At 39.7% G+C, this 15,738-nt stretch overlaps 1 protein-coding gene across 1 annotated transcript; it reads right to left on the minus strand.

Annotated features, from left to right (window-relative positions):
- Nucleotides 1-455: 455 nt before the first annotated feature.
- Nucleotides 456-15,407, minus strand: LOC124255073 (solute carrier organic anion transporter family member 3A1-like). The gene is made up of 7 exons (XM_046688909.1): nt 14,804-15,407; nt 13,859-13,945; nt 12,370-12,534; nt 11,484-11,673; nt 9,668-9,791; nt 6,261-6,315; nt 456-751 (listed from the first exon to the last, which is right to left on the minus strand). Exons 1-7 carry the CDS (start codon nt 15,405-15,407, stop codon nt 456-458), a joined length of 1,521 nt encoding a protein of 506 aa, XP_046544865.1.
- Nucleotides 15,408-15,738: the final 331 nt, after the last annotated feature.

Here is a 15,738-nt window from a genome sequence, read left to right on the forward strand (position 1 = left end):
GGTATAAACTAAACAGTTTTACTATTTCAGCTATCACAATCTTGCAGCGTTACATTTCCACCAAAGGAAAGACAAAGAGCTAGGAGAACAAAGCGCAAGCTGACAGAATGAACATGGACGGGCCACATAACGCCCAAATATTTTTCAGAGAATGGAACTAATATCGAAAATGAGATGTTTAAAAGAACATCAACTATATTTCATTATTTACGCTTATTATTGACTAAAAATATGTAATTATATGAAATCGATAGTTTTTGATTGAAGCTATGGCCAGGTCGACATCCACAGGAATCAGAATTGTGAGTGATCTGAAGTCCGAACCATACAGAGGACTAGAGATACACATGTATGTGCATACTGTACACAGGAACACAATTCGGTATCTTTCAGGTGAAACATTCATTTCATATGCGCCAAGAAGCAACCCCAGTTTTGATACCGTCTGGGTCTATTTAAGACTGTGCGACGTGGACATCGGGTTTCTCTGTATCTTCAGCTGCTTCAGGCTGGGTCGGTGATGCATCGGAATCAGGGTTCGTCTTACCGACATCATATTTAAGAAAAAGAAAAGCTGCAAGGAAAACAGTTGACGACAGCAGAGAAAGTCCCGTGTCCATCCCTTTCACACGATACCGTAGGCTTGGGAGATCATACACTGCACATGCGCCGACCTCGCCACATGTTGTTTCCCAGAGAGTGCACGTGGTGTCAATGACCTTTCCATAAACGATAGGTGATGGAAGGTAACCTACGGAAGAAGGATTCATTATGAGAACGTAAAATCATAACGAAAACACTTTACTATATATATTGCCATTTTGCATCAATGCAGTGGAGCTGGCGGAGCCAAACTAAATATCGATCGATTATCGATAAATATCGGGGACTTAACGTTGAGCAAAATTTCCAAATATAACATGACTCTTGAGTTGTGACATGGTTTGCAGGGACTACTAGTGAGTGAGTGAGTGAGTGAGTGAGTGAGTTGTGGCATGTTTTGCAGGGACTACTAGTGAGTGAGTGAGTGAGTTGTGGCATGTTTTGCAGGGACTACTAACAAAACAGCGTCTTGAACATATTTTAGAAGCAGACCATGATCAAATTCTAAATTTGTATGTCTGTGTGAGAAACTTTCTGTCACAAAAGTTATTGTAAGATCGATATTATCGATAACACACTTTTCATATCGTGAGTGAGTGAGTGAGTTTAGTATTACGCCGCACTCAGCAATATTCCAGCTATATGGCGGCGGTCTGTAAATAATCGGGTCTGAACCAGATAATCCAGTGATGAGCAGCATGAGCATCGATCTTCGCAAATGGGAACCGATGACATGTGTCAACCAAGTCAGCGCGCCTGACCACCCGACCCCGTTAGTCGCCTGTTACGACAAGCATGGGTTACTGAAGATGAAACTTCTAACCCGGACCTTCACAGGTCACTTTTCATATCGATAATCATTTTTTTCTCATCGACTTTATTTCCGATTATATATCATTTTAGCCGGCCCTGCAATGTAAACCCGATGTGGATGTAAAGAGTTACTTTGTTCAACGTCCCTCAGTAAAGACACATCATGGTTGAAAATGAATAAAATTACTAATTTAGATGGATATTACACAAAACAGACTCGGAACTGTTATTGTTTACTCAAGAAGATATGGTTACTAAGTGGATAATTCGACAGCGGATGATACCTTCCTAAGTAGATTATGATATCATATACGTAAAGTTACCTGTAGTCTACGGGTATGTAAAGATCATACAAGTAGATTTTTTTCTAGACTGAGGCATTAATCTGGTTCCTTAGTTTCTATAAAATATGATGGTAGTCATAAGAGAAACCATAATGGCAACCCGTGAAGATCCTGGTTTGAATTGGTTTCAGCATACCAGGCTTGTTGTAAAAGACGATTAACGGGATTGCGTGGTCAGGCGCCCTGACCTGGTTGACACATGTCATCGTATCCCAATTATGTCGATCGATGCTCATCACTGGATTGTCTGGCCAAGCCTCGATTATATAGAGACTGCCGCCATAAAGCTGGAATATTGCTAAGTGTTGCGTTAAACAACAAATCAACACAATAAGCGGCCGCCGCATGCTATTCCTTTACTTACCGACAACACTGTCTAAGAAAGCCGTTAAAGCGACAGCCATGGATTTATCCCTCGGATGCACAGTCCTTTATTAGAACAGAAAACGAATCAGTCAATATATAATAAAAATATACATATACATGACCAATTCTAAAGTATGTAAGGGAAACGAAACCATCCATCTGCCCTTGCCTTAATGTTGATAAAATGCCTTGTAATAAATGTACGTCACAATAAAATAGACCAAGAAATCTGAAAAGCATGCGTTCATGAAATCCTGCCAAAGAGAGATGATAACAGCTGTTCTCGATAAGGTGACGTATCCTATGTCGTACTTTTCATAAATTACATTTTCCATTACTTACTATAATATATATATGTTCGTTTTTTAATTCCCTACGTCTTGTTTTTTCAACTGAATCTGATAAGTTGTTACCGGCATCAGTATAAAATAACAAGAATCAACTGGTTTGTCGACCACACCAAACTTTCGACCCTCCACAGAATCAATGCCACATCAAAATCTGACGTTACACAAAATGTTAATGCGAAGGAAGTCTGATCGGCCTTTTGGGGTATCTAGAAGTCGTTTTAGGTTGCTGTCTAGTAAACACTGATAAACGTTATGACTGTATGAACTATATCTGTACACAATATACACAGTTCCGTAAAAACATAACAAGGATTCATGATAAGTCGTTTGAATAAACGAATATAACAGATTTAGGAAAATATATTCAATTTGTAATTCCAAATAGTGATGCTATTTTGCAATACACGTTAACAGATTAGGCACACTGCAGAATCACTGTTTACATAATTTTGTCACCACTAGTTTCCTTTTCTGGCAGATTGACCCGATGTACATAAATACTGACAGTTCATTAGGTCCTATATTCGGGGAGTGTGACCAGGGATTTGTATCTGAATTTAGGATTACAAAAGTAACGCTTTTTGTCAAACATATTTTAAAATACGATTTGATCAAAATTGGGATTTTTTAAAGTTCTAACTTTCTTAATTTCTGTGTTATTAAGGGCATTACGTTGAAAAAAGGTATTATTTCAACAATCGAATGGTCAGCTTTGGTGTTATGTCGAGCAATTTTCCTAAAACTTAGCCTTTGGTGTTCACATTTCACAACTTTTGAGATACAATAGAGCCTTATCTTTTTACCAAGCTTTGAAAGAGCTCACAGGACTTATGCTCAATAGTTGTTTGCTCAAAGTTAAGATTTTTAAGGTCTCATTAAACCTTCCAAAACGTTTTCTCTGTTCTAATTCCCTATTTTGATCTGTTTCGTATATTTGCATGCGTTAATGGAGAGTGCCAGCAATGGGGCCGGATCCACAGATTTCAGTGTGACGAAAATCCTTAGAGCAGGTCCAGATACTCGAATAAAATAACATATATTTTATGATTCATTTATCATGTAAAGAAGCAAACAATATTGACGAGAGGGGACATAATGTACTATTTTGTCGATATTCTTTTCATGACTAAAGCTAACTTTATTCCTGGCGAATATTTCAGAGTGCAACAGATATAACGTATGCAATGTTGTAACTGTTGAAACCTGTGTAAAGATATACACGTTATATACTGCTCGTTTACGCTTAGCATATTTCACCGACTTTTACTTGTCCATACATATGATTTTCACAGCTATTGTGCCCTTCACACCACATGAATCCGTTCCTGGGGATCGTCAAAACTGGGTATTTCTTTTAACTGACGTTTTATACTTAGGGTTTCATTAAATTAATAGAAAGATAAAGACAAATGTTTATTAACCTGCCACGAACGTATAATAAATAAATCATTGGCAGATCCAGCCCAAACTGGCATGCATGGCTTGAGGGGCTGAGCTTCTCGCTGTCTGCTAGTTTTACTCACTCCTAGACCCATACCTAAGACATTCACATCTATTGATACAATTCGAAAACAAAAATATACCCTTCTCTCTTCATATTGTGTTTGTAAAAACACTTTTTCTTCTTTTTACAGAATTAGATTTGTTGACTGATCTGTAAATAATATTTTATTATTTGTAGTTTAGATTAGTAACTCAGATTGTTAGTGGCTGTACCCTCAAAGGGGGTTGAAGTATTGTAAAATTATTGTCCTCCTGAGAGGGTACGTAAGTCCCAAAACATTCAAAGGAAATTTGAATTTACCAGCCTTTTAAATGTAGTATTTTTGTCATTTTAATTTTGGCTAGGTTTGACTACAATCACCAATGGCTGAAGAGTTGATATAGATCCAGCTTGGGTCCATGTAGGTAGCAAAGGTACTGTAAGTCCCCATGGACCCTAGTGTGGTGTTCTACCTTCAGTTTAGGCGATCTATAGCCCGTGTTTTATATTGTACTGTCTTCTTCATTTAAAATGTTTTAGATTTACATTCTAGTTTTATATTAATATCTGTGATACTCTAGGATTTTTACTGTCCATCGTTGACAGGTTTAACTCTTCACAATGTTTTCATTTTTATATTGTATAAATTGTTCTCGTCACGATATGGTTGAAATATTGCCGATGTGACGTTAAATATTAACTCACTCAATTTGACAAAAGGACGAGTAAATATATATTCTTGGCCGAAATCATCTTCCGTACGACCAAGTACCCCCGTCCGTTTAACCAGAGTGATTGGTCCCCTCCCAAATGGGGAGTGCCTAAAACTCAGGCCAAGACAAATCGGCCACCGGGTACTACTAAAAATGGAATGCAGAATATTAAAACGAAACCTGCGCGAGGCGAGCACAGAAGCTGGGCGAATTTTGTTTATCGGAAGTTATGTATATAGTCATAAATATATATTTAAAACTCCCGCATACTGGTATGAATTAGACGTGGTATGATAGAGTCCAATGTGTGGTAATTGAAAACACCTACTTCATTAAGGTGATAATGATAGGGACTATAGAAACTGTCGCCACTAGGCCGGCCACCAGGTCAACGACGATGTAAGGATAAAGGTAGGGGCAGTCTGCCGGACACCTGCCCTCTGTGCCCTCGTCACCAGGAATCTCGCTGCATCCAGTGTATGTCTGGAATATGATCGGCATACTATACAGTGAGTGAGTGAGTGAGTAAATAGTTTAGGTCACATCGGCAATATACATATATATATTATATATATTATCTTAATGATGACTTTCTGTCGTCACAATACGGCTGACCTATTGCCGATGTGACGTAAACTGTTTACTCACTCACTCATATAGTTATTTTATAAAATGCTGTCATCGAAAGACAGTACAACTACTAGATTATCTAAGATGTTATTAAAACTAATTTGTGAAGATAAAACATTACACTATTCACTGACGGTATAAAGTGGGCTAGAGATCGCGAGCAACTAAAGTGAGGTCACCACACAAGTAATCGTGGGGACTTACAATATTTCTGCTCCCTGCACGGCTTTCCAGCAGGATTTCTACCATCCCTTCAACTGCTAGCGATTGCATGCATGGTTAGCCATATATCTAAGATCTACAAAGACACTTCGATTAAAAACGATGATAGATATGGGTATTCTTTGAATGATGTGGACTTATATACCCTCTCAGGGGGACAATAATGTTACAGTACCTCAGTCGCCCCTGAAGAGTACAACCACAAAAATTTTATACTATTTATTTTTATACTAAACAGCGTTACTAGCAATATGTTGCCTTGTGGTACACCCTGATCTTGATCGTGAAAGTCAGACAAGGTGGATCGTACACGAACCTTGAAATACCTGTTTGCTAACAATTGTGATATAAAATTAAACAGGATTTGGGAAGTTGATCAAGAGAGACCTGAGAGCAGTTTGCTGAAGTGCCGATAAAGGCGGAATATATAGCGAGAATAATGCAAAAGCAACGTTAAGAGTAAGTCGTACTGTCATAGCCTGCAGATTAGTTTTAAGAGTAACCGGGCTGTGGATGACGTCATAACAAGGATAGAAGATCCTCCAGCGGCCCTATTCCCCGGAGGAGAAAAATTAATGATAATCTTTGAACGGAACTTCTCTCTCTCTTTCAGATACGTTTCCTGCAGACAGAATGTTGACAGTGTAAGATCCTGTACTAATATATGTAATTCATTGAAAATAGTCCTGTTGATATTATTAGAAGAAACTTTTGGGCAGATTAATAGGGGACCTACCCTTCACTTTCTTCCTACAAGGACGACAAACTATGTGCTCCATGGTGTATGTTATCTGACACATCCATATCCTCAAGTGAACCATCATACCAATAATTGAACGCGATTTTCTGAACCTTTTGAGTGATCTCCACTTTTTTGTCACAACGTTTTCCGAAATTGTTTCAGATCTAGTTTCTTCAGCGGATTTAGATGAATGTTCTTCAGATGAAGATGAATCCTGACTAGATGCCTGTGTCTGAGCTGTAGAGAGTATCTGGGCGCCTAAACATAATTCTGAAGTTTTGAATACAACGTCCGGGTGTGACGATTGGATGGTTGGTACTTTTTACCCCAGTCAAGCCACATACCCTCGTGTCTTTGCGAGGATTAAAGATTTAAAAAATAATATATATAAATTTGAGATGTCCCCCGACTCGAAATGCTGCACAGTACCCCAGTACCCCAGTTTTGCCGATCGCTACGGTAAAATCGCATGCAATTGATTAAAAATTAATGTAAACATAATCATGGATCATTGGCTTATCGATCACCATTCATGACACCTACCAATTCTTTATTGTTATTTCTGTAATTCGATTGAAACCCGATTTTGATTCTCAACTAAACGATCTTGACACAAATGGATGACGATATATCCGCAGAAAACGGGGGTGTGGTCGACGCAAGCCCTCTGGTTGGTTGATGCTTGCTCAGAAGACATTTACAACTGATGCTGTCTTTTGAGAAGTCATTGCTGGAAAAAAGAATTCTTACATTTCCAAGTCAAGCAGTCGATGAAAGTTAAAATCCCCGTGAAGAATGTGCAGATTTTACAAGCGTTGCCCAATCACAGGGCTTGCTTCGGGTAGGCCAATCATCCATCATGATGTTTACATCAAGTTTTAATCGACAGCATGCGATGCTAGTGTAGCGATCGGCAAAGCAGGCCGGTGGGGTACACCGAAGTGTCCGGCCTTGTCATTATGTATTATACTGTGAAGCATTTCGAGTCGTGGATCATCTCAAAATCAATATTGTTTTAATCATTAATCCTCGCAAAGACACGAGGGCCTGGAGTCAAGCCTGTTTGGCAGTTTACTGACGAAGTGGATATATGGATATACCTTTGGCATGATATCAGAGGGTTTCCTGACGACGGATGCATGTTCGGCACTATATATTCATTTTTTCTGCATTTGCTAATGTTTTGTGTGATTTTAATTCTGTTAATTTCCATTTGTTTTTCAACATTTTACAGTCTTTAGAAAAGGAAGAATAGCTACCGGAACAGTTTGTGCAATTGTTAAAGTTGCTGTCACAGTCTTCTGTGACATGGGACGTATCACCAGAGTAATCATATGTTTTTGGCAAGTTGGCACAATGATCGTATTCTTTTCATCTATAACACCTTAAAGGATACGAATATAGATGTTGACTGAGCGAGTTGGGTTTAATTCCGCTTTTAACAATATCCCAGCAATATCACGGCGGGAGACACCAGAAATAGACTTCAAATTTTGTATTCATGTGGGGAATCGAACCCTTCCCTCCAGCGTGACGAGCGAACGCTTTAACCACTAGGCTACCCCACCGCCCTCAATATACATGTCGACTGCAATATTGCATTAACCTGCCTTGATCGACTTTGGGGGATTCGGGGAAGAGAATGAAAAATGATTAGGGTGTTAGTTTGAACAGTTTCGTTGTTTCGTGGTGAAGTTTTTGACATATGTAACTCCTTGGTCTTTCATTTTAGATACAATATCTAGTTCTGTCATATCAGTCAACAAGCATTTCATGTCTCAGACTATGCCCTTGCCGGTACTGAGCGTTCAGTGAGACTGAAACAAGGATGCCCACAAATGTTTAAGGTGACATGAGGTTTGACGCTTGTTGTCTCTTGTTACATTCGAGTAGCAGTGCACCTGAACGTGAGCGCAAAAGCAGCTCTTACCAAATCTCTTGACACCACTTCTGATGCCCTACACTGACTATAAACCCTTTATTAGATCTTACATCTGTAATCTGATGCAAAAGAAGTGGGACATACAAGTAGGTATCAATAGATTACATCAAATTAAACAAACTATCGGTTATACCTACTTGGGTTGTCAGTCCAGGTTTGAGGAGGTCGTCTTACGACGATGTCGTATTGGCCATTCACGTTATACGCATGAATATTTGTTGAAAGGTGAAGATCCTCCATTTCGTATCCTTTTTGATGAAAGAATTACAGTCAAGCATGTCCTGCTTGATTGTGTGGATTTTTCCATCAAAAGGGATAAATATTTCTATAAAGGATCTTTTTAGCATAAATTCTCGTTTAGCTTTTACAAGAAATTGATATGCTTCACAAATTTTGATTTATATGTGTTGTATATACATGTAATAACTTATTTAATGTATGGTCGAATACATTGATAAGTGAGATTGTGTGTTGATGTACCCTCAAAAGGGTTAAAGTTGTGTAAAGTATTTGTCCCCCTGAGAGGGTACGTAAAACCACGTCATTCAAAGTCTATTTAATCGCACTATGTTTTTAAATCGCAGAATATGTGTTCGTTTAATCCATGGCTAATTTGCTCAAAATCGCTAACATCTGAAGGGATGGAATAAATCCAGCTCGAGACCATGCAGGTAGCAAAAGTACTTTAAGTCCCCATGGTCTCTAGTATGGTGATCTACCTTCTGTTGTTGGCGATCTATAGCCCATTTTTATATTGCATTCTTGCATGTTTAAAAATTGTTTATGATAAATTGCTAGTTTTAGGTCTTAATCTGATATTTCAAGTGGGCGTAACTTCAGAGGCGTTTTATTAGGAGTCTCCAACACCAAGACACGTGACCAGTTATCGATAGAGTTCGAAGGTCGCTGTTCATCGTCGTTGTCAAGTGGACGTTAATATATTAGGGGGTTTGGGATTCCGTGGTTGTTTGTTATGGTCCATCATCCGAGCACCCCACCCACCATGGAGTATCACAAAGACAATGCTAATAACAAGAGGATGTCCAACTTGCAACTCCTGGAATACCCGGGGGTACCTGGATGATGATTAATTATTCTACTAGATTTGCCCACGAGCCACCGCCTTCTGGGCACAGGACTCTTGGCAAATTACAAAATTAGGAAATACAATTTGGCCAAGATATTTGACAAAACATTTTAAACGTTGATGTAATTTGTGCAACACAATAACACACAAGGCGTGGCATGGCCAGCTGAGTCCATTCTAACACCAGTCTGGGGCATACAATACAGACGTAAAATGCTTAGAAATAGTATCATTAAAGTATATATCTGGTTTGAGTGAACACGGAAATTACCAATACTGCCATTCCATGAGCATTCCTTGAGATACCCTAAGTGCTATTCTGTGACTGGCATCCTGACATACATGGTGACTAGTAAGGGAAGAGGTACTTACTGTGTAATTCTGTGACTGACATCCTGCAATACAGGGATTGATATACGTCACCCCGTCAACTCCACACAGAGGCATGAACTCAGTTGCATCACAGATGCAAGGAGTACCGTTGACCATGGAAGACCTGAAATTTACAATCAATGCCAATGTCAATCTCTCATAGAAAATAGTGTAAGGCTCCTACCTAGATGGTGTGAAGTTTTTCTGTTTGTGTACCGAGACGACAAAACAATGGTCAACATGTTTAATGCAGACGTATTTGAATTATACCTTTCAACGAAAGAAAAAAAATACACCTAATTGTTGTGTGTGTAATTCACTACAACCGTAACTACGTGTAATACGTTGTTGCAAATGACACTTGTGCCAACGAAACAACTGATAGCCTAGTTAAACTGACAGTTTCACCCCGAGACATCACTCATGGTCTGGTGATATCAGCCAACCCAGGTTGTGTGAATATATACTTTGTCTTTTCGTTAAACCATATGACTATAACCATACATGTTCGGTTGTAGGCAGCACTCCTCAACTGTAATTTTCTTGGTGCCGTTGTACAAAGCGATCTGAGCGCTAAGGTGGCCGTAACTCCCATACCTTAACATAGACTTGAGGTAGTCTTAGTGCTAAGGTTGTTTTGTACAACGGCACCCTGGACCCGGTTGTATCAAACTTTAATGAAGCATTAACGTGCCATTGAACGTACATTCTAAGATGCCTAGCGGTTAGAACAATCGAAAAAAAAATACATTATCAGACAATAAAGGTATAGTTTTTTGATGACGTAACAATTGAATGACGTTATCCCGTCACTGCGCCATTCTAGTGTGCCCCCTCGTAATCAAACCATTTTACATTACGTCACAATGTAAGCGACGTCACGATGCATGTCAGTTGTCATCGCCTCGTACGGCCTCCTACAGTAAACTACACCGTTGCATCCAGTTTCTTGGTTTGCTGTTGCTTCACGCAGCTAACATCACTGGTGGAAACATTACGTTTATGTTTTACGACGTTTAAAATGTGTCATTTCGACTAACAAGTTTTCAGCGACACGGTAACGTTCGTAATGTTTACATTCCCACAATGCAATTGTGGAATGTCGCTTGACTACTCAACTTCCTCTGGATGTACTGATCTCAACTTACGCTGGTAGTAGAAATGCAACGTTCATATTGCCCCATATGGTTTACGTTAATGACAGATGTAATTAAAATAATTCAGAGAAGATATTTAATCCGAACGTAAACCGTCATCAAACTGTTATCATTTGTTTTTCTCTCTGGTAACGTTCGTCTTAACGTAGGGGGCAGACACATCAATAGAACAGTGCGCCAGTTAGCCCTGTGCGAGGATTCTTAATTTAGGTCACCGACGCAAGCGTCCTCGTGCTTTAACTATAATAGTTCAGGGCAAAAGTGTGTTTTATTACACTATACATGGTGGTAGAGCGAAGTGTATTTCTTAATTAAGTAATGTATCATTAGGGTTTAGTGTTGACATTAGTTAATAAAGGAATGATACAACCGGGTCCTGGCTGTCACATATGCCACATCGACATTTTCTGGTTCTTACAAGCTTCACCTATCTGCTGTCACCTGGGCCCTTGGTGCAGGATTATGACAACTAACACATATACACTGTAACCCTTTCCCTCCTTTTTTAATTCTAACTGAGATAGTCTAGTTGTTTTACTGTCCTTTGACGACAGGTTTTACAATATACACGTATTCCATTTCAATGTCAAATTTGTTCTCGTCACGATATGGCTGAAATATTACCGGTGTGACGTTAAATATTTACAACTTCCTCTTACCTGCTGTCACCTAGACCTTTGATGTTCTGGCTGTCACAGCCAAAGACCAACGTGAGACAATAGAGGGCAGTTCCAGTGAACATCACTATGGTCGTGAGCTTCATACATCCCTTGTTAGTCAGTCTGAGTCGGCTGGTGAGAATGCCTCCCAGTAAAGTGCCAAACACTGCCCACAACAGCCCAAGTATACCTTCAACACATACCGATTTGCAGCTGTGAAGTTCAATTAAAAAGAATCAATGGTGTTTTTGTACATTCAAATAATCACGTAATTCTGCTCACATACCCGTACTGCGAAGTCTTTCTTTTGAGCCATCAGATTCACAGAAAAAGAACCCTTCTCAACCAGAATCAATACGTTGGATCCCTTGATTACACTGAACCAGTCTTTTGTTATGTGACAGTACATGTAGAAAATTGTTGTATTTGTGTTTCATTGCTTCTGTTAAGATGAAGAAGAAAGGGCGTAGTGGCGTGCTATACTATATTTAGACTGGGAAACGAGAAGGGTGAGGACATGTCAAGACCTCCCAGGTTATTCTAGTATAGTCTCTGTTGCTGAACATTTAAGTGTTAAAAATACATCAGAAATGGGCTTCGCACATTGTACCCATGAATCGAACCCTATGCTTCAGCGTGACGAGCGGGCGTTTTAACTTATAAGCTTTTTATTGAATATCCCCAGTATTTTCAAAAGTATTTCAGCTTGACATAAGAATCAAGACATAACACTTTGCAATACAGGACAATACAAACTACTACCTGGAGGTATGGCGCAACACTCTAAATAAAACTGTTTCCTCCTCGCTCATGAACATCACGCACCAGCAAAAGGCCTTGTACACATCGCTTTTCTTTTTTTAAAGGTCACGACATCGCTACTTACTCATTATGAAGTTCGCCCTAGATGCTGACGTAGCAAATTGGGTCTCGATGTATTTAGGAGCAAATCCTACATAGCCTCCAACGAAGAACGAAAGACAGACGTTTCCCAACATGAGACTGCCAGCTACTGGGTTCTTCAAGATCCGTAATACCGATCTCGGCATGTCTGTGGGTACAAAGACAAATAAGAGATTAATACAGTGTTTGGAACATTGTAGCTGCCAACTCTCTGTTGAGTATATGGCATGTCCGTGTGTAGATGCATTCAGTAAGTGTCTACCCTCAGTAACTACAGACCTGTGTCAAACCCAACATTCCTTTCTAAAGTGCTTGAAAGGGCTGTGAAGTATAACACCAGTGCTAACCTCCCTACACTGGCCCCGGCCAGTCCAAGCTCGAGTCCAATACAAGATACTTACTTTGACATATAAGTGTGTCAATCAAACTGCTGCTACCTATCTGACACAATTCGAGGAGAAATATAAACATTCTAAGATCTGCTGATCAGTTACTTCTTAAAGTACCCAAAACCAGCCTAAAAAAAACATGGACAGAGATCATTTGCTTACATGGCCCCAACTCTGTAGAACGATCTTCCCTTGGGAATAAAGAAATCCCAATCATTGTCAATCTTTCGAGGCTGCCTAAAGACATATCTTTTCCAAAAGTTCTATAAAGATTAAATTACCAGTGAAAACGCAGCATCTCTACTGCAGTGTATTTCAATTTTGTGTAGCGCTATGAGCATGCACTAAGTCCCTGGAGTTGGCGCATTACAAAACTAATATAATATTATTATTATTGGTAGATGTGTAAAGATGATGGTTGAGAGGCATCTTTTAGTGTATAACATGCAGCGAATATCGAAGTGCCAGCATTAGACGTTGTAGGGTGATTGACATGAATGAGCTGAACAATGTAACATCATCACACATATTGTACTAAGGAAGACACTGCCACATCGCCATAATGTCCTTCAATTTAATTATCATAGACCTAGGATTCCATTTTATCACCATTTGTGCCTTGCATGAAGTCGATCTGTCCGGGTCATATTTGTCAGTTCTGTCATGTTGCAAGTTACTGTACCAGATGTCTTGTTTTTTCGTATAGCATAGGTAAATCGGTGACTTACCCACTATATCGTCTTTCAGTGATTTCGTTGTGGCAGTGGCTTCGATTGAGGGTTTCTTTATGTGCCTCGGAAAGCAGCCAAGGGGTACAGCAATAAAGAGGGCTGCACATCCAAAGACCAGGTACCCGATCCACCATGCACCTATCCACTCTGGATGAAGGCTATCTAAATGGGACTCTTGAAATAAAAATAAAACAGTGGCATATATTTCGTATGAAACTCCGATTGCATGGCGAAATTACCGAGGGCGTGTAATATACTATAACAGTGAATACGCTTGGTTAACTTAGATAATAATTAGGAAGTGTGAAGATCATATATCCAATTCCTTTGTCAATTTGAGCGCAAAACCTACCGCTGAGATCAACTGGAATGTCGCTAAAGAAGCCGCCAAGACTGAGGGCAAGAAATGGTCCAAGGAACGCCATAGTCATAAGGATACCTGCAAGATCATGAACACAGATACAATAGAATCAATAGCTTACCTGTATCTAAACAGCATCATCTGCATGTATCACTTCCTCCACACGCACTTCTCTTTGACATTCAATAATTTCCTTTCACTCACTGCATACTCCACATGCCCAATGTTTATAGTAAGGACTCTACTTCCTGGAAATGCAGTTTTTCAAATGCATGCACTACACGCACTTACGCTCCACACGTACTAGTTTCTCTACATGCACTACTCTGGACACACTGTTCCCACCATTTCCTCTTCCTCTGCACGCACCAACTTCTCACGTACGTTACGCACTACATGCCTATGCACTACAGCTTCTACCACCACGAGAGCGCAACTATTTCCAGATGCATTACGTACCCTATACGAACTTCGTCTTGCACATTCTCTACTTCGTCTTATAAGCAAACTCCATATCATAGCGGTGCACATTACCAAAAAGTATTGATATTTATTTTCAATGAATAGCGCTCAATGTATCGTGGTCATAATGTTGTATGTAGTCACGCATGTATGTAAAACATCTTTCTTGACAACATATATCCTGATATTGCTTTGTTCGTCGGTTAGTTTGACCTATTATTTACATCTGTCGAGCAGTTAATACCTCTAATTGAACAGTCTGTTTCTAGTTATGGCGTGAGATTCAGCCTGGACATGAAAACTTGCCTCCCTTTTCTCCTTTCACAAAAGTTTGAATGATGATGGAACAGTCTCAGGACAAGTCTTATGGTTTTACCACGACCAAAAATTCTTACTCTTCTATAATTTCATATTGAATTTAAAATGTTTCCCCTCAGACCTCCTTTTTACCACGTGTACGACTTGCAAACCTACCTGTCAGTAAGCTTGACTGCTGCTTATCACGGGAGTTATTGTCAACGTACGGTAGACCCAGGGAAGACCGTGCAGATTTAGCCAACCCAAGTATCACCATAAGCACGGCAAACACGTTGAACTGCCAATGACTGCTGTCCGTCGCCTGGTTCTTGATATCTGAACATTGCTCATCTTCTTGCACGGAATCCTGACATAGCCTGGCACTTTGTGGAGAGGAATAGTTGGAGGCTTGGTCCTCTAATCGGGGAAGGGATACAGGATTTATGAAGTGTAACAGACCGAAAATTAAACTAGCAATACCATAGACAACCGATGCACAGGACAGGATCCTAGGTATAAAACGTCTACCCCCAAAATGGCTGAAGAAGAAAATAGCTACGAGATAGCCGATTTCGTTGCAGCTTAGGAGGAGACCACTTCTTGTACTGCTGAGCCCAAATTGCTTTTCTAGAGCTGTGATCTGAGACACTGTATACAACTTAACTGACTCCATCACCATTGACGACACACTGAATACGGCAGTGAAGCAGAGGATGTTGTGGAAACATCGACGTCCTCCAGACTCAACAGTCGTGTCCATATTCATATCGTTCTTCCCCATTATTAATGCCTGGAATGTCAAAGGAGATATGAGTGTGTTGTTAAAAAAAAATGAAAAACATTATACTATGTATTCTGAACAGGTCTGAAAAACGTCAACGTACAACCAGTTAGGGTGTGATCAGTAACTGTATCCCATTGCTTCGTACGCCGAGAATAGAACAAACAACGAAACATGGTGTCACAAGCAGTAAGGAGTTTTCTCTGCTGTCACGTGTGTATTGCTTGAGTGTGTGTCACCTATTTTCGCAACAACTTGCTACACTAACTGAGATGTTCGTACAATATGTATATCGTGGCAGCTTATATGTTTGGAGCATTTTGGCTACATA

This window comes from Haliotis rubra, unplaced genomic scaffold (genome assembly GCF_003918875.1).
Source record: "Haliotis rubra isolate DU_JTF1 unplaced genomic scaffold, ASM391887v1 Scf591, whole genome shotgun sequence".
Classification (NCBI taxonomy): domain Eukaryota; kingdom Metazoa; phylum Mollusca; class Gastropoda; order Lepetellida; family Haliotidae; genus Haliotis; species Haliotis rubra.

Bases quoted from the DNA above. Each gene is read 5' to 3' on its own strand.
- LOC124255073 (XM_046688909.1), bottom strand. From the start codon at position 15,407: ATGGGGAAGAACGATATGAATATGGACACGACTGTTGAGTCTGGAGGA. The intron at 12,535-13,858 runs GTAGGTTTTGCG...TTGTACCCACAG, and splicing joins CATTCCAGTTGATCTCAGCG to ACATGCCGAGATCGGTATTA. The intron at 752-6,260 runs GTAGGTCCCCTA...CTTCTTCCGTAG, and splicing joins TTGTAGGAAGAAAGTGAAGG to GTTACCTTCCATCACCTATC.